Source organism: Peromyscus californicus, unplaced genomic scaffold (assembly GCF_007827085.1).
Source record: "Peromyscus californicus insignis strain IS unplaced genomic scaffold, ASM782708v3 Scaffold_16__1_contigs__length_79575227, whole genome shotgun sequence".
In the NCBI taxonomy this organism is placed as follows: domain Eukaryota; kingdom Metazoa; phylum Chordata; class Mammalia; order Rodentia; family Cricetidae; genus Peromyscus; species Peromyscus californicus.
Window position 1 is genome coordinate 17,047,035 of NW_026294458.1, and position 21,860 is coordinate 17,068,894.

At 37.5% G+C, this 21,860-nt stretch overlaps 1 protein-coding gene across 17 annotated transcripts in view; it reads left to right on the forward strand.

Moving 5' to 3' along the window:
- The window catches only part of Dlg1 (discs large MAGUK scaffold protein 1), a 207,644-nt gene that overhangs the window by 86,064 nt on the left and 99,720 nt on the right, over nucleotides 1–21,860 (forward strand). For 10 of the 17 annotated variants that reach the window (XM_052740547.1, XM_052740550.1, XM_052740551.1 and 7 more), the window contains one exon: nucleotides 16,035–16,133. The exons of 6 other annotated variants lie outside the window; for them this stretch is intronic. In XM_052740547.1, coding sequence (XP_052596507.1) covers nucleotides 16,035–16,133 — 99 coding nt within the window. Of the gene's footprint in view, nucleotides 1–16,034; nucleotides 16,134–21,860 lie in introns of those variants that run through there. One more of the 17 variants, XM_052740563.1, reaches the window with a different exon arrangement.

The window sequence follows — 21,860 nt, forward strand, 5'->3', positions numbered from 1 at the left end:
ATCATTTTTAGTGGCTTCCAGTATCCTTATATAATCTACATAAAACTTTGGCTTTTCTATTTTTGATCTCTTTATCCACAGGGATCTTGTGTTTTCTGTTACTTGAACAATCTACTCAAATGATTATGTTCAAGACTTTTCAACACCACTCAATATATCACTTAAATTTCTGATGCAAGCATTTCACATGACTAGCACTGTTTTCTTTTCAGCTTACTGTTCAGTACTCCCACTACAATAATTTTTTTAATCCTCTTAAGACCCCAGGGACCAATGGTTTTTACTGTCTTTTGCTACTCAGACATCCCTCTTTGCCTTGCTCAAATTCTTCCATAATTTTAACCTTCTTCCCCTCTGTCACTTTCTTGGAAGCCTCAGTACTTTGTTAATTGCAGCTCTGCCTTCTCCACAACAGCTCTGAAACTGCACATGAAGCCTACAGAACCTGTTTTCTCAGTCTCGGTCTAAGTAAATAATCTTCCTTTACGTTTTAGCCTGTTGCAGTAAGTGAACTGTCTGTGTTCCTAAAGCTCACCCTTCTCTTCTGCTAGATCTCGCTCCCGTTTGACTATTCAAGGCCTCATCAGACTCCATTTTCCACTCTCTCAGTTGCTGTTCTTGTATATTAGGTAATTTCCATGAGCTGAAATACCTCTCACTAACACAAACTGCTGAAATGCCTCTATGTGTGTATGTTATCAAATCACACTTGTCAGTTTTTACTCTTCATTTTACCTACTAGGCAAAAGAATTTAACTCAATTGATTACTACTTTAAATTTTTTTTCACTTTTTTTTGACTCTTAGATGCTGATCTTCTGATACTCTTCCAGCTTCAATTTCCTTTGTAGTGTCTTCCTTTTTCTTATTGCATAGTCTTGAATTCTCGTGCGTGCGTGTTTTTAAGTAATCTTGTCCAGTCCAGTCTCATGCCTTTACCATCAAGATTTCTGTCTTTAGCTTAGAGCTAATTCCTGTATACAAGGCTTTGTAGCTACAGCTTCCTATTTACTCAGTATTTTCACTTGAGTTAAGCATATGAAATACTAAAAATATAACTCCTTCATTATTACTATTACTGATTTTCTTGTTTTCATTTAACTAAGTTTTTCATTTGTTTTCTTCTTCGTTTTCTTCTTTGTTATTATTGTTGTGGTCTTTGACTGAAAGAAAACACACCATCTGGGCCATGCTAATAAGCATGCTCTACCGCTGAGCTACATTTCAGCTCGAAGAGTTTTTAACCTTATTACTTCCTATTCTTATGTATGCTGAGAATATAAAGACAAAAAGATTATCTTCTTTTCCTTTGCTCCACTTCCAAGATAACAGCAAATCCTATTGGCTTTGGGTTTAGCATAGGCTTCTCACTCTGCCCCCACCCTCCCACCTGTGTGTGGGCGGTGGGGTGGGAGCATGTGCTTATGAGTGAGTGCAAGTGCCCATGCAGTTCAGAGTGAGTTTCCTTCACTAGACTGTCCGTTTCTATAGGTGGAATTTTCCATTTATGTTTATGCTAATCCTCAGCTTTTGCAACATTGTTGGCAACATACCAAATACAACAACACAAATATTGTTGAATGAGGGAAGAAACAGACACATCAACTTGTACTCAGAAGAGCTGGTGCAGATTTGTGTCTTACTCTGTCTTAATCCCTCCATGAACATTTGTGTAGTGCCTCAGTGTTAAGCTGCTCCTCTGACTGATAGCTCCTTTCTTATTTGTCCCACTGGGGAGGAAGTGAGCCTGGAAAAAACTTCAGTTTTCTCACAGTCAGGATGACTATGTAACTCTTAGGCTTTAGATGGAAAGAGGGTACTATTAATAACTAAAGTGGGACAAGTACAAATACGTATTTCCTAGGCAAACAAAGGCATATGGTTACCTATTTATATCCATTTATCTTCTGACTTATAACTAGGCAACAGGCTTCAGTGTTCCTACCAAGATGTCTTTATCTTGGAGTATCCTAGATTCCAACCTTATATCTATACATTTTTTATTAAGCTGGTCCCGATAGGACGGGAGGATAGTCTTCATCCTTAAGAGGCTGCTTATATTTAGTATTTTAGTGCCTTTGCACTAAACTGGAATATATACAAAGTAAGTAGGCGGCCTTTTAAAACTTCTTCAGAAGTGCTGACTCTGATCAAGAGTAGGATCGTTTCCAGGAGAAAGGGGGCACAAAGTGTCTGTCTGACTAGTTATAAAATGCTTCTTTGGGCAGGAGCATCTATTTAATTCCTCACTCAAAAGACCATGACTCACATTTGAAAATGTTCACCCTTTTACAGGAAGAATATTGAGGGACATACGTCATATTTCCATTTATCTTAAGATTTTTACAGCACACGCATATGTATTTACTCAGATACTAAACAAAAAGTATTTGTTTACAATATTTATAGAGGCTTTTACAGCCTATATCATTGACCATACAACATAGCAGTGATACTCCTTGGAATCTCCTCAGATTAACTGCAAACTTAGGTCCACAGGAAATCTATATATAGATGTTTATAATTTTGCTTATCGTTGTCAAAACCTAGAAGCAAATAAGCTGTCCTTCAATAGGTGAATTGATACACATCAGACAATGGAATAGTATTTAGCAGTAAAAAGATTAAGTCACAGAACACATGGAAGAATAGTAAATGCTTAGTCAGAGGAAACAAAGCAGTCTGAAAAGGCTTTATACATAGTATCCCAACCTTGTGACGTTTGGGGAACGTCAAAAAGTAAAAATCAGTAGTTCCCAGGATTTTGATTAGAGAGAAGAATCAGTAAGTGAAACTATTGTGTGTGATTCTACAGTGGTGGATAATGTCATTATACACCTGGAAACTCGTAGACTGTCCAACAGCAAGAGTGAACCAGCATACACTGGACTGTGATTATGGCAGATGATGCCATCATACACCTGGAAACCCATAGACTGTCCAACAGCAAGAGTGAACCGGTGTACACTGGACTTTGAGAATGGTGGGGTGGTATAGGTTCATCTGTTGTAACAAATAGACCACTCCGATGCAGGGTGTTGCTAGTGGGCAGGCTGTATACACGTGTGGGCTGAGGGTATGCAAGAAAACTCGCTGTACTTGACATTCAGTTTTTTGTGAACCTAAATCTGGTCTCAAAATTAAATTCTATTAAAAAATACAAAGTTGCTATCTTAAATTTAGATTGGCTTAGTCTGAAGAACTAAATGAGAAATATTTTATATAAGTTTTCATCTGTGCAGCTTCTATATAATGTCTTGATGTAGTTGGCCCTTCTGTCAAGGACAAATAGGCTAAAAGAAACACATTTCATATTTACATATTAATATAGTCAAGTAAGTTTTAAAGATAAATTTAAAATAAATTACTGAAAAAAGAATGGAGCTGCATATCTATGGAGTTTTCAGGTTTATTAGGCTTTCATTTTGGCTCTTTATTTTCAAACAGTGTTAACTTTCTGAAGGGTTATCACAGAACCGTGTCATCTGCTGAACCATAAGCTTCGTAAGGGCTGGTACTGTAAGGGGGCAGTTTCTTTTCTATTCCTACAGCCCAGCACATTCAATGCATTGATAAATAGACACTATATAGGTGTTTGTTTCCATTTAATCCTGCACTGACTGAAAGGAAGCTTGGAGCTTCTAAATATGATTTGGTCATTATTATTTTCACAAAATTTATGTACAACTATGGCTTAAATTTGGCACATCTATACCACAGGGTTTGTAGGATATTTCAGAAGTAGTTAGGAACATTCTGAGAACAAAGGAATAATGTGGGAGGACCAACAGTAAAGAGTGCTGGCTAGCCAATGGTGGTGGCGCACCCTAATCCCGGCACGTGGGAAGCAGAAGCAGATGGAGTTGTGAGTTCGAGGCCAGCCTGATCTACATAACGAGTTCCAGGACAGCAAGGGCTACATAGTTTGCTTGTCTCAAAAGACAAAAGCAACAACAACCAAAGCACTGGCACCAGACACACATTTGGTACACAAACTTGCATGAAGGCAAAGTACTTGCATAATATTAAATGAAATTTAAAAAGGAAAAATTATGTGAGGAGTTATACTCTACACGTATGAAGAACTTAGAATTGTATCATTAAAACTCATATTTTTAAAAGATCTTTTACTCTATTATCAATCTCCAACAGTGTTATATAAATTTAGAATTTTGATAAAAGCACAAATAATTGTTCAGAACATGTAGCCTATACTTATCACTTTAAGAAACTTTAAGTAAACCTACTGATGTAATCATTTTACAGTTACATAGGAATTGATGAACAAAAACACTGGTCTGATTTTATGCAAGTATAGATTAACTGACCATGGTATTTGATAACAGGGAATTGTTTTAATGTGAGTATGTGTGTGCTGTATGTGTCCAGGTTGCTGTGGAGGCCTGAAGAGGCTGTTGGATAATATGGAGCTGGAGTTACTTTGCAGTTGTGAGTAGCCTTACGAGGGTGCTGGGAACTGATCTCCAGGCCTGGAAGGACAGCACATGGTTTGCACCGCCAAGCCATCTCTCCAACCCCAGGAGTAGGATTTTAAAAGGCGTCTTCACACAACTCTGAGTATTTAAAGACATTGCCACCACATACATCTTTAACAGAGATGCTTCAGCAGTTAAGAGCACTGCCTGCTCTTTGAGAGGACCTGGGTTTAATTCCCAGCACCCAAGAGGCAGCTCACAGCCGTGTGTAACTCCAGTTGCAGGGGATCCAGTATACTGGATTTTTGCCTCCTTGGGCACAGTGCTTGCAAGTGGTATACAAACATATATACAGGCACAACTCTCATAAGCATAAAATTAAAATAATTTTTAAATAATTTTAAAACCCCAAGTTGCTTCCATTTCTAAACAGTTTTGGGGTGGGTTTTGGGGGGCAGGAGTTGGGGTTTTAGTTTGTGAGACTTCTTCCATTAGCTTAGCCATCTAGCTTTGAAACACTATTACAGAGTACACGTTTTTTAAAATGGTTTTCAGAAAATAACTAGAGATTATAACCTGGAATTTAAATAAAATGGATCCCATCTTGATTTTTGTATAGTCTATTCTTTGTAAAACCATCTACTATAATAAAAGGTTGTAAATTTGAAATTGGTTTCAGAGTATTTTAGAAAACAGATATGAGGTATATCAGTGGAGTGCTATATATCACCTTTGCTGTTAGATAGTGATTACAGTTGAGAAAAACTGAATTTCATCTTAGGCTATATTAAAGAGACAGCATCCTATGCTGGTTAAGGATATCTTTGGAGGATAATGGCCTGAGTTTATGTCTATATCCTGCCCTTTACTTGGCACATTGGGACAATGACCTATTCTGAGTTTATTTCCTTATTTTTAGAAATTAGGAATGGAAATATTATCTGGATCAAGATTCAGTAAGAATTATACAAGACAGTACCCACGAAGCCCTCCCAGCTCCTTCCAGGCCTGGAGGTCAGTTCCCAGCTTCCGTACCACCATCATCCTCATTCAGTACCACAAACACGATGATGGCTACCACCATTGTCAGCAGTTCCACAAAATATTATAGCCTCATGGGAAAGGAATCTGAAGAAATAATCTAATTATAGAGTGAAAAAGAATTATGCCTTAATTTTTAAAAAGTAATGAAAATAGGTATTTCTTAGGTAGAGGATTTTTAACCTTAGCAGGGTCCAACTAAGAGAAAAAGTAAAACCCGCGATAATGATCTAATATAAGAGAAGATTAGTTGAAAAAGTGTTAAGAGCTGGGCACTGTGGAACATGCCTTTAATTCCAACACTCCTGAGGCTAAGACGGGGGATCTCTTCATTTGAGATCAGGCTAATCTACCGAGGGCATTACAGGTCAGCCAGGGTTCCATAGTGCGATCTGTCTCAGAAAAAGGGAAAAACAAAACAGTAATTTAAAAAAAACGTGTATTTGAGAACTGAAAGGTCAGAGTGGAAATAAAACAGTAAAGCAGATAGTAACAGCAAGAAACCCTTTAAGGTCTATGAGAGTAGAGTCCAGACCAAGATTAGGAGAGCCTACAGGTTTAGAGGAAAGACCCCATGGACTTAACAGTTTTTCCTCTCATGGACTTGAGAGGAAACAGATGAAACTCTGAAGACACATTTGTTGTCACATAGGCCAGCACTAGGCAGGGCACTGTTGTCCGAAGACAGGAGGGAGTAGGCTCTTGTTTTTGGATTGGGGGTTAGGGTTTTGGTTGGTTGGTTGGTATGGTTTAGTTTGGTTTGATTTTGCATTTTTACACTTTGAAACTCGTTTGTAGGGTTGGCAAATAGAATGCCTTGAACACTTTGATTGGGTGTGGTCACCCACCTATGCAGAAAGAACCTTCAACCAGTGTCTGCTCTGTGTACAGCATGAAAGGGAGCAAGAGAAGGAAGAGCAAGTATTCAGAATCCATTCCAGAGTTGGGTTGGTTCATCTTACACACACACAGCTTCCTGTGACACTGAACATAAAACTAAAACAGAAATCTTTGCTTTTGTGAACCTCATATTAATAGGAGACAACAGTTTAATTACCAAAAATATGTGGTATTAAGGAAAAAAATGAGAGAAAGTAAGATTTGTGGGGAGGTGATAGGATTGCTGATGGAGAGTTGGATTTGAAAGTGATGTTTGAGTAAAGATGGAAAGAGTTCATAGAATTGAGACTGTAGCTGTCTAAACAAGAGCATTCTTGGAAGAAGAGTGAATAGCAAGTGGACAGCTATGGAGAGGGCAGCAGGCCAGTGTAACTGAAGAGGTAAGTGGAGGGAGGCATTGGGGACTTAAAGAAGGTGACTAGAACAGAGCAGAAAGGGTTACTAAGAAGCGATAAGGGCCCATTTTAGCCTAGTCGTTAATGAAGTCCTTGATGGCACATGTTTAGTTGGCTAGTTCTGAAAATATCAAAGACAAAGGCATATTAATTGATAATTTCTTCCCTGTGTTAATTATGTAACCATATCTTTAAATTCAGTCTTTAAGTCTCTGTTTTCTTTAAATTCTTAGTGACTGAATCATCCTTTTTCAAAGGTCATTAGCTGAATGCTAATATAAAATACCATCTTTTCATAATGAAGAGATTAGAAACCTTAACTGAATTTTATGAATTATTGCAATTAAAAAATAATAGATTCGTGAGCTAACTTGTCTGTGTAAACTAACAATTTCACATCCATGCTTCTACAATAGAATTAATTGCTAGATCTATCTTCCTATTTCCCATAGCTATTTTAAGTTTTTAAAATTATTTGTATTTTTTTTTTTTTGGTTTTTTTTTTTTGGTTTTTCGAGACAGGGTTTCTCCGTGTAGCTTTGCGCCTTTTCCTGGAACTCACTTGGTAGCCCAGGCTGGCCTCGAACTCACAGAGATCCGCCTGGCTCTGCCTCCCGAGTGCTGGGATTAAAGGCGTGCGCCACCACCGCCCGGCTAAATTATTTGTATTTTGATATCCTTTGTGGCTTATTTAAAATATGTCTGATTTTATATATACTTGCTTCTGAGATACTGCATGGATGTCACACAACTGGTTGAAATACTGTTTCAGTTTTTTTAGAACTATACAGCTTATATTAAAGATGTAATATGTTTGCAGTGACAGTGGCAAAGGGCATATGAGTCATAAGAAAAATATTAAACCATGAAAAACACCTTTTGTCCTGCAGATATTGATCCTTTCTTGAATACAGTAATTCCCAAGTGGAGTTTTTATAAATGTACTTTGCTATATTTTATCCTTCTGTAAACATTCAAAAGGCTTGCAGTTTTTTCCTGGTTTCTTTCTTTCTTTTAAGTAGCTGCTTTGACATTTAATCAGAAGCATGCCTCTTTGTGGTATAGTAGATCATTAAACAAAGGGCCAAAGAACTTGGATTAAGAATTCCAACTATGCCATGTTAAACTCAAGATCCTTATTCAACAGTGGGAGAAGGTGGTTATGTCTTAAAATACTGCTACCAAAAGATTTGTTCATTTGTTTATTTCATTTTCCTTGAAAATACAGTGTACTTTTAGTTCTTTCTGGACTTTTGTGTTTAGCCCAAGTACATTTTACTGATTACATGAAGCATGTTAATACAAAATGTAAATATTAGCTACTTAGTAATGTGGTTTTATTTCTCTTGTCAGTTTTACATTCTGAAAATCATTTTTTGTTGTTTTATCACCACCCCACCACCACCACCCGGAGACAAGGTTTCTCTGTAGCCCTCTAGCTGTCCTCAAACTCAGAGATCCATCTGCTTCTGCCTCCTAAGTGCTGAGATCAAAGGTGTGCACCACCACTGCACAGCCTCTCTTGATTGTTTATGTTTTACCTCTTGATTTTTAGGAAGCTAAGTTTTAAACTCAGGGCTTTGTGCTTGCTAAGCAAGCATTCAACCCTTGCTTATCAACCCAAGCCAATCCCTTCCAGTTCTGAAAGTCTTAATAATTAGCAAGAAAAATAGATACTTAGATAACACTATAGCTGTTTTATGTCCAAGTCTAATTATTATCTAGGAAATAATTTTTAGTTGCTATTGTGGAAATTGTTTTATTTGGTTGAGACAGGATTTCTCTGTGTAACCCTGGCTGTCCTGGAACTCACTACTCTGTAGACCAGGCTGTCCTCAAACTCACAGAGATCTCCTGCTTCTGCCTCCCAAGTACTTGGACTAAAGACATGTACCACCGCATCGAGCTGTGGAGATTATTCTTTTTGTTTGTTTCTTTGTTTGCTTGTTTGTTTTTTGAGACAGGGTTTCTCTGTGTAGCCTTGGCTGTCCTGGAACTCACTCTGTAGACTAGGCTAGCCTCAAACTCACAGAGATCCACCTGCCTGCTGGGATTAAAGGCATGCGCCACCACTGCCCAGCTGAAGATTATTATTAATACTCCTTACTTCCCATCAGTCCTCAAGGCATATTAACTCTACATTCATAGCTTCTGTGTGACTGCTCATGTCCATTTTTACTGATACTGCATCAGGTTACGCCACCAGTCACCTCTCAGCTCTATTATCACAGTCTCCTAATTTGCCCTCTTGATTCTTCCTTTAGGATTCTTACGTATGTAATAGAAAGCATATTGGCTGTTCTAAACAGAAAGAGATTTGATAAATAGGCTAACACAATATATATGTATTGCTGAATGCCTAAAAGTGAGGGGTAGCACTACGTATTCATAAATGAGGAGGTGCACAGATCACATAAAATCTACATTTTAAGTACAGGTTTCCTAAATTAAGACCTTAAATTAGTATAAAATATAAACCTATGTAGAAAATTAGTGCAATTTTGTTAAATCATTTTAAACATCTTTCAGATAATTGTCAATGTGATGTTTGTTTCAAAAGTACTTGAAAATGTGTATGATCTGTCAAATCATTTTATAAAAATTTACAATTTTCTGCAGTGTTCCTTCAGACAGTGTTAATATTATAACCTCTGTTGTCATGGAAACAAGTCTCCAAAGGCAGCCTCAGAGGCTAATGATTCCGTGGTGTTGCTATGGATACAAACAACTGAGACTGTTGCTAGTCACGTGACCAAGATTTTTCAAAACAATAACAGATCTCTAGCGAGCTGATCTTACCGATGGTACAGGACAGGAGTGATATAATGGTTGTTGTTTCCTACTTGATTTATATGGTTTTAGAAGATTTTTAAAGTTTAAAGTGCTATTCTCTAATCTTTCTTTTCTGAAATAACACAAGTTTCTTTACATTTGCTCATTATTTAACCCATACATTATATGCATTATATTTTATTTGACATTTTCCAATTTAGAGTCCCAAGCATTTTATCATGCTCTCAAATGTATTCATCTTCATACATTTCTTCACTTCATCTCTTCACTCTATTTTGTAAGATCTAGTATCTGTCTTTCCTCATTAACTTTCATTCAATAATTAGGTTTTTTAGGACTGTAGTTTTGTTTCAGGTGAATTAAATGGATTATTTTGTTACTTTATCATTTGTACCTTGGATATTTTATTTGTTGGTAGGTCATTTATAGTACTTGCCTTCTGAAAATGTAGGGCATGTGTTCTTCCACAGAATTCTTAACTCCAGGTGTCTTATAGACAGCAAGATAGATGAAGATGTCGTAGGGTATTTTAGGAATTTTTTTTAAAGAAACAATATTTAGATCCTTTCCCAAAGGAGATAGATTCTAGAACAGGCCCTGAAAAGAGCAGTACAGTGGGGTTTAAATGTAACATAAAAAGAATAATAGTTTGTCATAAAGGGATTTAGGGAGTAGCTGACGAGTGGATATATTTCCTGTGCTTTGAAATTTGAGGTAAGTATGTCGCTTTACCTGGTTTTATTTGAACTGTTACTCTTACCCTAGTATTAGGACTCTAGTGAGCACTACTAATATAGTAGTACTTTCTTACTACTAGACCATTACCAAGAAATTAATACCAGTGTAAGAAAAGGATATTACATTATGATATTTTGAGACATTTAAAAATCAAATACTTTTGGTGTTCTAACAACTCAAAACTAAAACAGCAGAGAAACACAGGAAAACTCTTTTTTTTTTTTTTTTTTTTTTTTTTTTTTGGTTTTTCCAGACAGGGTTCCTCTGTGTAGCTTTGCGCCTTTTCCTGGAACTCACTTGGTAGCCCAGGCTGGCCTCGAACTCACAGAGATCTGCCTGGCTCTGCCTCCCGAGTGCTGGGATTAAAGGCGTGCGCCACCACCGCCTGGCCACAGGAAAACTCTTATAGATGGTGGATATATACACAGGCTTCATTGTGATCATAAATTTAATATGTGTCGCTCATCAAATTGCATACGTTAAGTATGTACTCTTGGGGCTGGAGAGATGGCTCCATGGTTAAGAGCACTGGCTGTTCTTCGAGAGGATCCTGGTTCAATTCCCAGAACTCACATGACAGCTCACTCCTATTTGTAACTTCCAGGGGATCTGACCCTTCTGTGCTCTTCAGGCAGTACATATGTGTGGGACAAAGACATACTTCAGCCAAAACACCCATACACAATAAAAGTTAAAATATGGACAGTTTATAGTAGTTTTACTAAATCCTCATAAAAATTGAACAAACATTGTAAGAAATAATTATCACAGTTATGATGACTATGACCAGTTGTTTTGTAGTAGTATCACTTGGTTTGGATTGGCTGTTTGATTAGATGCAGTTAATTGTGTTTGGCACCAAAGTTAGTGTTGTCATTGTATCCTGTGAGATAGTATTTCGTTTCAATTTGTCCTGTTACGGTAAAGTTACCTCTGATTACTTTATTAGGATAGTATCTGTTGGATTTATCCAGGTTAGTATTTTGTGGGGATACATTATCTGTGGGGTGTGTGTGTGTGTGTGTGTGTGTGTATGTCCGTCCCATTGAGATGTTCATCAAGTAAAATGAAATGAAAGTTTCACTTAGCAACAGCAAGAGGAAGTTTAAGCATTTATTGCTGTTTCTTAAATAAATTATAGCGTGATGGCTGCCAGATGATGATTTGATAATTTCACCATTTCTTCTACACTTTTTAATTAGCATTTTATTTCTTGCAAATGTATTTTGTTTATTAATTCAGATGTGTATTTATTCAATATGGACTCTCCTATCTTATTTATTGAGTTCTATGCCACTGTTACTCTAGTAGCTTAAATGAGAGTGTCTCTCCCATAGGCTCAAGTTTTGCAGCACTTGTTCAGTCAGTGGTACTGTTTGGGGAGATAATAGAATCCTTAGGTGGGTACAGCCTTGCTGTAGAAGTGCATCACTCAGGGACAGGCTTTGAGATTGTATAACCTCATCCCACTGGATGTCTCTCAATGCCTCCTGTGTATGGATGAATAGTGAGACCCGCCGGCTTCTTGCTCTTACCAGCATGTTACCACTTCTTGCCATTGTGGACTCCAGCCTTTTAGAACCATAAGCCAGAATAAATTCCTTTTTCCTTAAGTCTTTTGGTCATGGTTATCACAGCAAAAGAAAAGTCTCTAATATTTTTCTAATACTAATACTAATCTAACACAGGTATTATTTATTTTGAGTCTTGGTGTTTCCCAGGTGACAGCCCTTCAAGGTATTTTTTAGGCCCTTTGATAACTGTTTTTCTTGGAGTACTTGCTTACTTTGGGGCAGATAGCAGGATGTCCAGGTGATGTCACATTCACTGGGTCCTAGCACTGGAGCCAGCCATTTCTGTAAGGACTCCTCTCTTGTTTTCTTATTTGAGGATGGGTATTTAAAAATCAGGAGCTGGGTACTCGATACAAGTCTAGGCTTTGAGATAGTAAGTGTCCTACTAGTTGTTCTCAGTGAGGCAGATCTGGGAAACACTTTTATGCCTGTATTTAGTTTTGTTTCTATATGTATTGAAAAGCTATTGTGTTTATACCAGTCCTTCCAGATCTGGTCTAACAGCATAGGTCCATCCTGATTTTTCTCTGTTTTCATAGTCTACAGCTTTACTTGTTTCTAACATGAGAAACCTTGCTCCCATTGCCCTTTCTATACTATTTGTTAGAGTGAAGTCTCCCTTCACACCTCCCTTCACTCTCCCTTTCCTCACTGCTTAAGCATCTACAGGTTGCTTCTGTACTCCACTGGATCTTGGAGCCTCATGCCAGGCTTTTATGCTGTTGTGCCCATATCCACCCCGCCCTCCCCTGTTCCGGCTTCCAGGCCCGGTGGTACATTGCTCACTCCCACCATGCCTTGCTCACAGCTGATAGCTTCTCCTTACCCTGCTTTGGTTCAAGCAGTGTACCCCTTTGTTGAGTAAGTCGCCTTCTCCACAAAGGCAGTGGTGTCTTACCATATTGCCTTCTAGAGGGTTTGGGTTGCTTCTCTCTATGGTTGAAGCTAGGAATCTGTATTCACTTGTCCTTTCAGTGTGTACATCCAAGTGATCTAGCAACAATTCTTTCAAAACCATTCCTCCTCTGTGCTTTGTCATAAATCATTTTAAAGGTCGTGTGAGTATTTGAGTGAAAATTGGTTGCCTACCATTTAAATTTTTAATTCCAACCTTCAAATAGAGAATTCAGAAGTCTTTTCTATAGTAACAACGTAGAAATAGTGACTGAAGCTTCAAGTCAAAGCCATACCCTCTTAATTGGGGGTACTGTCTTCCCTAGTGGTAACGTGACATAGCATACAGTTTTACTTCAGCCTTTAAATACATGGTCTTCGTGTCGGGGGTTGGCTACATGTATGTCAGTGTGTCTACTTCCCATGGCGAACGCTGTCAGATCCCCTGGAACCAGGTCGCCCATGTGGGTAACTGAGACTCAAACCCAGCTTCTAAGTTAATGCTTTTAACCTCTTAGCCATCTCTCCAGCCCCTTATTTTAGCCTTTTAAGTGTATAACTCAGTGACATTAAATATATTCACAGTATTACGAAAGTGTCATCCCTCCTTTTAAGAATTACTTCTTCAGGGGGGAGGGGAGATTGATTTTTTTTTTTTCACCATAAAATCTAATGGCTAAAAATCTGTTTGAATGGAAAATAAGAAATTCAGATAGCAGAATCCATCAATTTAAGCTCATTTATCAGTGTTAATATTCTTCCAGCTTGGGGTTGGGGATTTAGCTCAGTGGTAGAGCGCTTGCTTGTAAGGCCCTGGGTTCGGTCCTCAGCTCCAGAAAAAAAATTCTTCCAGCATTACTGAGATTTGCAGTGTCTTTAGAGCACATTCATTGTGTTTGTCTTATAGAGAATGTGCTGAGACAGATGATTTATGTTGTGTTAGTATGCACCAATCTTCCTCCCTTACCCTATATTTATAATGTCTCTTATGTATTTATTTGAACAATTGGAGAAATCAAATTCAAAATAAAAGCAAGAGGGGGGAACAGTCATGATCCTGACCCCATTTGTTAACATTTCAAACCTTTCTTTCTATGTTTCCTCTCTCTTTGAATACTTTAAGCAGTATTCCATCTGATTGATAAGCTATTATAGATTAATTGCTCGTAATGTTTGATGTTAATGGTTAGCACTACTTAAGATACCTTAGGATATTTATAATATTCCACAATTCCCCAGTTATAAACTCTTCTCCAGAGAATATCTCAGAAGTGTTATATTTCCTTTTTAAATTGTTCCTTAAGACTACATTAAACTACTAAGTCAGACTTGAGGCAGTTTTTAATATAGGTATTTACTGATAAGTTACTTTTTCTAAACTTTGTGTGGATTTAAATATCCATTAGCAATGTGATAGGATGTGATAGCCAACTTTAAAATATTGTTATAATAAAGTGTGTATAAGTAGAACCAATTTGTGGCATGTTCATTTCACTTACATAAAGTCTTCAAGGTCCACCCATGTAATATCATATGCCAGAATGTGTTTCTTTTGTAAGGCTGAATCGTAGTCCATTATAGTTATATTCCACATATTGTTGGTTATCTGTATATATGTACACTTGAATTGTTCGTTCACCTTTGACTTCTGGGAATGACACTGCCTTGGACATTGCATGCAAGTAGTTGAATCTTTTTTTCCCACTCTTTAGTTGTTTAGAAGTAGAATTGCTAGATCACACCATAGTTCCATGGCTGCTTTTGAAGAACCACTAAATTGTTTTCCACAAATACCTGTGCCATTTTTTAAATTTTTTTAATAATCTATTTTTAATTTATATGCATTGGTATTCTGCCTGCATGTGTGTCTGTGTGAGGATGCTGAATCCCCTGGAACAGGAGTTACAGTTTTGAGCTGCCATGTGGGTGCTGGGAATTGAACCTGGGTCCTCTGGAAGAGCAACCAGTGCTCTTAACTGCTGAGCCATCTCTCCAGCCCCAACCTGTGCCATTTTATACACACACAGCAGTATCACAAGGGTTTTAGTTTCATCCTTGCCACCACTTGTTACTTCGATTTTTGTCATTTTGTTTGAATGACACCATTCCTTAGTATGTGTAAAATGCCAACTCACTAGCTTTGGTTTGCATTTCCGTACTGACTAATCCTTTCATGTTCTCACTGCACACTTATAAAACTTGGTAAAATTTTCTGTTCAAATCTTCATTTAGTCTTTTGTTTAATTGGTTGGTTTTGGTTTTGAGACAGTATTATTGTATAATAATACATATTACTATGAGTTCAGGCTGTCCTTGAATTATGCCTCAACCAGTGCACCATCCACACATGGCTTTATACATCTTCAATGAATCTTGACTGATTTGATAAACAATAGTTATTAATATAATTTTATCAGTGACAAGCAAAGTAGCTTCATCTTAATTTTTCTTCTTTGCTTTAAGTCTCTGTTAGTATCCATTGTCTTCCTATCTGCTTGATTTTAAATATTTTCTTACATTATATTTCATTTATATTTTTGAGTTAATTTGTTTATAGTAATATAATTTTGTTAGAAAATATATTTTCTGTGCATATTACATGCTACTCTTGAAAATAATCAAGCCAGACAATTAAGTATACAAAGTATTACAGTTTATTGGTTTAAATTGCCGAAACACCTCTGTACTTTTCCCTCCGCTTTTGCCAGAGTAGATCTGGCACATAAAGGAGCCGGTGGTAACTGGGATAATGACTTCACAGGAACATTAGGCAGGTTATTTACTGCTCTCGGAAGCAAGAGTTTTAATAATATGGATTGTTTTAAATGATACAAATTCTGTTTGGAGATTTTTTTTAAATCTTTTCCTGTGTATTCATAAACATTTGCATGATTGGCTAATAATTTTTTTAATGTGAAAAGGAAAAATAATCAGATAGCTTCTGGATGCTAGAAAAATTTTTGCAACCTGTCTATAAAACACCCATATCATAAAATAGTGCATGATTGATTGTCTTTGTTGGTACATTCTAAAGAACAGATCTTCTTAACCATAGACACTGACGTTGTAAGTTGAGGTCATAATTGTTGCTGAAATAGCCGTAGGACAGTTTCATTACTTAACTAACTGAAGTAATACCTTAATAATTTTCTCATTTATTAATTATTATATGGAGAACTATAATTTACCTTTATGGTACAACTTTCTGTTTGTGTCTTTTTTATTTGATGTTTTTTCCTGATTTTTTGTCATTGATGATTTTAGCCCACAGAAGCTGTTCCTCCCTCCTCTCCCACTGTCCCTGTGACCCCTGCCCTGCCCGTCCCTGCTGAGAGTACTGTCGTCCTGCCCAACGCACCACAGGTTTTTATTGGTTTCTTTTTTCTTTATAAAAATTTAATTTGCTTTCAATGTTTTATTTGTATTCCTTTAAAACTGTTGAAGTATTTTTTTCATTAGGTATATTAATTTGCTTTGACTTCAGTTGGGATTTAAGATAGGTTCAACACTAGCCATTTTTTGGTAGTCTATGAAATGAAGTGCATTCTGAACTTATATTAAACGTTTGGAGATTTGTTAACGTGCCTTTGTACTTGTAACTATGTTCAAACTAAGTTCTATGGTTTTGTTTCTATAAACTTGTCTCATTTCTGCAATCAGTGGTCCTGCTCTTCGGCCAGATCCATTCTGTTATGTGGCCCTGTCTTCCGGTGTAGATTTGTCTTTGGAATAGTCAGCCTTTTGTTATTTAGTTAAATCCCATGCTTTACATGTATTGATGTAGACTGTATCTCAGTTACATGAAAACTCCTGTTTTAGGACAGGGCCTTGTGTAGTCCTGGTTGGCCTTGATGCTGGTCCTCTTCCTGAGTGCTGGGATGTAGATGTCTGCCATGATGCTCTGCTTCTGTGTGAGATAGTTACATGGTCTTCGTAACTTCTGTAAATACTGCTCCAAACTAAAATCTACTTTTTTAAAGCTGATGGAACAGTGAGGAAAAAATAAAATTATAGTCAGATGTCAGCGAATTTGATTTTATTTTTAGAATTTTATTGGTTGGAAGGAGTGATTTGTTGACACTTTATTACCCTTTCAACACAGTTATTCAGTAAAATTAATAGTAAGTATAGTATTAATGATCTTTTGTTTGAGAGCTTCCAGTATTGCTCATAATGTAAAACGTGTTTATAGACATGTTTGCTGAAATTGACAGTGACATAAATCTAGGTATGTAGACATTGTGTGTGTGAGTCTAATTACAGCTTCAAACGAGCCCCATTGAGAGGGAAATGAGAGCAGCTGTGGTCACTCACATTTTAGGGCTTACCTTAGGCTAAAAACTGAAAATCAGCCTGGTGGTGGCGACGGGGGAGGCGCACGCCTTAATCCCATCACTTGGGAGGCAGAGGCAGGTGGATCTCTGTGAGTTTGAGCCTGGTCTACAAATCAAGTTCCAAGGCAGCTAGGACTGTTACACAGAGAAACCCTTTGGGGGTACCTGAAAATCAGACAAAGTAGCCATACTGAGATTCTAGGAGAAATCATCAGTAGTATAGTGAGATGTATGCATTGTAATGACTACTATATTATGACTTTAAAGTCTTCACCTTTTGTGGAAATCATTAAGAATTTAGTCATTATGAAGCCATCATGAATTGAATAGATAAATCCAGGTACATATTATTTTCATATTGCAAAGAATGAGCAATCAGCAATCTAAAAGTTGTTATAACATGGTAAAGATAAATATATGTTTTTAAGTGTCTAATAGTATAACATTTTTTTAAAAGAAGATTTGAAAGCTTATTTTACTCGATCCTTCTACTTTTTATGTTAAAATAATTTGCTAGAATTCCTTGAAATTTTGTACAGGTTTCTGCTCTGGTTTTAATTGGGAGCCTGTCTTCCTGAGCTCAGGTTTCTTTCATTTACTTACTCGGTGTCCCTAACTCAGCAGTCTACTATTACTGTAAATTGTTGAAACAATCATAGGCTTGTAGTTAAAAACCAAAAGTTTATAAGTCAGTCTGACTTGTTTTCAGCTCATTCCAACCAGTTACTGATGTGTAACTGGATAGTTTACAGTGATGAAGTCTCTTAGCTAATCTGCATTACTAGAGGAGGAGGAGTTCTGGATTGAGAGGTTCTGCAGTGATTAGGAGCCTGACTACCATATGAGGTATGGCGAGTCCTGATTTCAGTTCCCAGTGAAAAAGAGAATAGGTGTTATCTGCACAGCACCTTTGCACATAATCCCCTCCCTCATTCTATCTGCTTAACGTTTTTTTTTTTTTTTTTTTTTTTGAGAGAGAGAGAACAAATGAATAAATTTAAAAGTCAGTGAGTGGCCGGCCAGGTGTGGTGACTCACACCTTAAATGTGTGAGCACTGGGGAGGCAGAGGCAGGTGGATCTCTCTGAGTTCGTGGCCAATGTGGTCTACAGAGTGAGATCCAGGACAGCCAGGCCTACATAGAGACTATGTCTCAAAGCACAAGCAAACAAAGTCATATCCTCAGTTATAACCACTGTTGATATCCTTAGGTGATGGTGGTGATACATGCTCTATACTATGAGAAAAGATGATGGGATTGTCTTATTTTTCAAGATAAGTATTGTCCCCATTATTAAGTATAACATGTTTATTGTAAAATTAATAGAACTTAAATGTTTGTTCCCAGATAAATTCTGAAACATATTCTTTTAAGGGATGTGTAACTTGGGCTGAAAAGCTGGCTCAACAGTTAAAAGCAGCAGGTACTGCTCTTATAGAAAACCCAAGTTCAGTTCCCAGCACTGAGGTCAGGTGACTCACAACCTCCTTTAACTCCAGCTCTAGAGGGTCTTTAGCCTCTACAGGCACCTGATTCACAAATATACACACTTTAAAAAAACAAATTAAATCTTCATTGTTTAACCTTCATCAGAGACTTGCAAATGAGATTTAGCACAGAGAACCACAACTGGACAGTGTGCAGACAGTGAGAGGCCATGAGGCACTCAGCCCTCAATGGGATGTCTTCATCCAACCCTCCTCCCCTTGAGGCTTAGGGGATCAGTGCCGAAGAAGACGCAGAAAATTGTGAAAGCTAGACATGATGGATGACTAGGGCAGTCTTCTAGACCCAGTAGGGCTGCTGCACATAGGAATTCAGAGACTGTGACATCTTGTACAAATTCAAGTCAAACGGAATCCCAGCAGAGAGAAGGGGAAGTAAGTAGACATGGGGTCCCACCCCTAGCCAAGAAGCTGTTTGCAGTTGAGACCTGCTGGGAGAGAGAAAATGAGTTTTCCCCAGTGTAGTGACACTGGATATATTAACCACTCTCTAGGGTAGGTCCCATGCTCAGAAGTAGTTGACTAACACAAATGGTCTCCATTGATTTTTGTTGTTATGGTTTGGTGGATTTTTTTGTTTGTTTGATTTGGTTTTTGTTTGTTTTTTTTGGTTTGGGGTTTTGTGGTTTTTTTTTTTTTTTGTCTTTTGGGTCTTTATTTTGTTTTGTGGGGTTGTTGGGTTTTTGTTTTGTTTTTTTTTTTCCGAGACAGGGTTTCTCTGTGTAGCTTTGCGCCTTTTCCTGGCCTCGAACTCACAGAGATCCGCCTGGCTCTGCCTCCCGAGTGCTGGGATTAAAGGCGTGCGCCACCACCTCCCGGCTTTGTTTTGTTTTTAATTCTGTTCTGTTTTGTTTATTTTGAGAGAAAGGGAAAAACACATGGAGTTGGGTAGGTAGGAAGGTGAGGAGGATCTGGAAGAAGAACTTGGGGAGGGGAAAGAATGTGATCAAAATATTTTGTATGAAAAAATTTAGGTACTTTAAAAATGTAATATAAAAAAATAAATCTTTAAAAGAATTTAGAACTCAGGCTTGACCTTTTAAATTGTACTTTATTTTTAGAGGAATCAGGATGTATAGAAATAGAAGTCAGGGCTCCTATTACTGTGATTAAACACCATAACCAAAGGCAAGTTGGGAAGGAAAGGGTTTATTTGGCTTACACATCCACATCATAGTCCATCCCTGAAAGAAGTCAGGGCAGGAACTCACACAGAGAAGGAACCTGGAGGCAGTTAAACAGATGCAGAGGCCATGGAGGGGTGCTGCTTACTGGCTTGCTGCCTGTGGCTTTCTCGTCCTGTGTTCTTATAGATCTCAGGACCACCAGCCCAGGGGTGGCCCTACCCCATCCAGGGGACCCTTGCATCAATCACTAATTAAGAAAATGCCGTACAGGGTTTCCTACAGCTCCATCTTATGGAGGCATTTTCTTAATGGTATTTTTTCCTCTCAGATGACTTTAATTTGTGTCATATTGACATAAAACTATTCAGCACAGAAGCAGAAGGTAAAAGATTCGGAGTTTAGTCCTGTCTTTGTAACACAAACAGGTTACACTTTCTAAATGCTATACTCCCCTTAGCTGTAAGGGCGAGATTACACCACCACATTCCCAGTAAGTTTGAGGATCAGGCAAATAACCCCCAAAGAAAGAAAGGTACATAGATGGATAATTTTTTAAGACTGTCAGACACGATGGTGCATTCCTTGAATACTACCATTAAAGCAGAGGAGGAGGCAGAGATAGGCAGTGAGCTCAAAACCCTGTGAGCTCAAAACCAGCCTGGTCTACTTAGTAAATTCCACACAGGCCAGAAAACAAAAACACCTTATATTGTTTTTCCTTTTTACAGAGTGCTTTTATATTGATCATATCATTTGAACTTTATTTAAGCTGACTACCTACAAATGGTACAGGGCAAGATACATTGAATGGCTCCCTAAATTTAATGAAACATCATGAACTTAATAGTCTGACCTAACCCCACCACTATTTTGTCACACTCATTTCTAGACGTGATAGTGGAAGAAATTGCTCAATTTTTCAGAGCTCTAGTTTTCCCACTTGAAAATCAAGCCTGTGATGATGTGTGACTCTTTCTGCTAGGGATGCAGCCACTCGTCTTTATGATTCTAGCTTTATAATCCAGAGGTGTATTCTGCACTAAGTGGATGCTTTAGACTTGTTCATGTCAGCCTGAAGCACTGTTCTGTGATTAAAGTCTGGACAAAATGCTTTTGTCCTAGTGCACTCTTGGATGGTCTCGTTCTTTCTCTCCTCCCTCCCCCTCAATGCCTCCCTCACCCTCTCCTCCCCTCCCACTCTCTTCCCTCTTTCCCCGTTCATGCTTGAGGTGTGCTTGATGGAGGAGCTCTTTTGATACTCAAACACACCCTTCACAATAAGTTGGTTTCATTCTTTTTTGTTATTGTTGTAATTGTTCCAATCATACGTGTTAATATCCTTCCCCATCTGAGATTTGGCTTAAGTAGAAAATTCTAGAAGCCATTGACTCATAAACTTTAAATAACTTTTATTATAAGATAATGTTGTAACTTGTTTTATTTTATTACTAATTACTGTTAATCTATTTCTGTGACTAATTTATAAATTAAACCTTATCATGGGTACACACACACACACACACACACACACACACACACGGTACAGTACTACTACCCGATTATTTCAAATACCTGTGCAACATCTTGAGAGATATGCCCTGTGGATCAGGGGGACTTACAAATATAGTAATATTATAATTGACTTCCTGGAAGAGCCTATAACTCTACAGGAGAAAAGTTAGCAGTTAATGTCATTATTGAATGAGAGTCATTACCTTAGAGGTATAATGACCTCTGAACCTTTCAAATTTTGCAATACAAAAGAGTATTGAATCTTAAATTATTGTATCAGTAGTATTGTCTGACCAGGTATGTTTTCATTTTATGAGTAATCTTAAATAGAATCTATGCGATTATCTGGATTAATTTTTTTGTAATTGTATACTGACACTTGACTGAAGTTCCTTTATTCTATTGCTTTCTAGATTTTTGTGTTTATATTGATTTGTATTTTCAAATCACTTCAGGCTTATAAAGTTGCAAAATGGTACTAACATGTTTCATCCTTTTACCTAGATCCTCTAGTTGTTAATACTTGTACTTAACTATGTCCACTTTATAACTTCTCTTACTGTGTATCATCATTATTAATCAATTAGGAGTTCTGTCTGAATTTTTGTAATT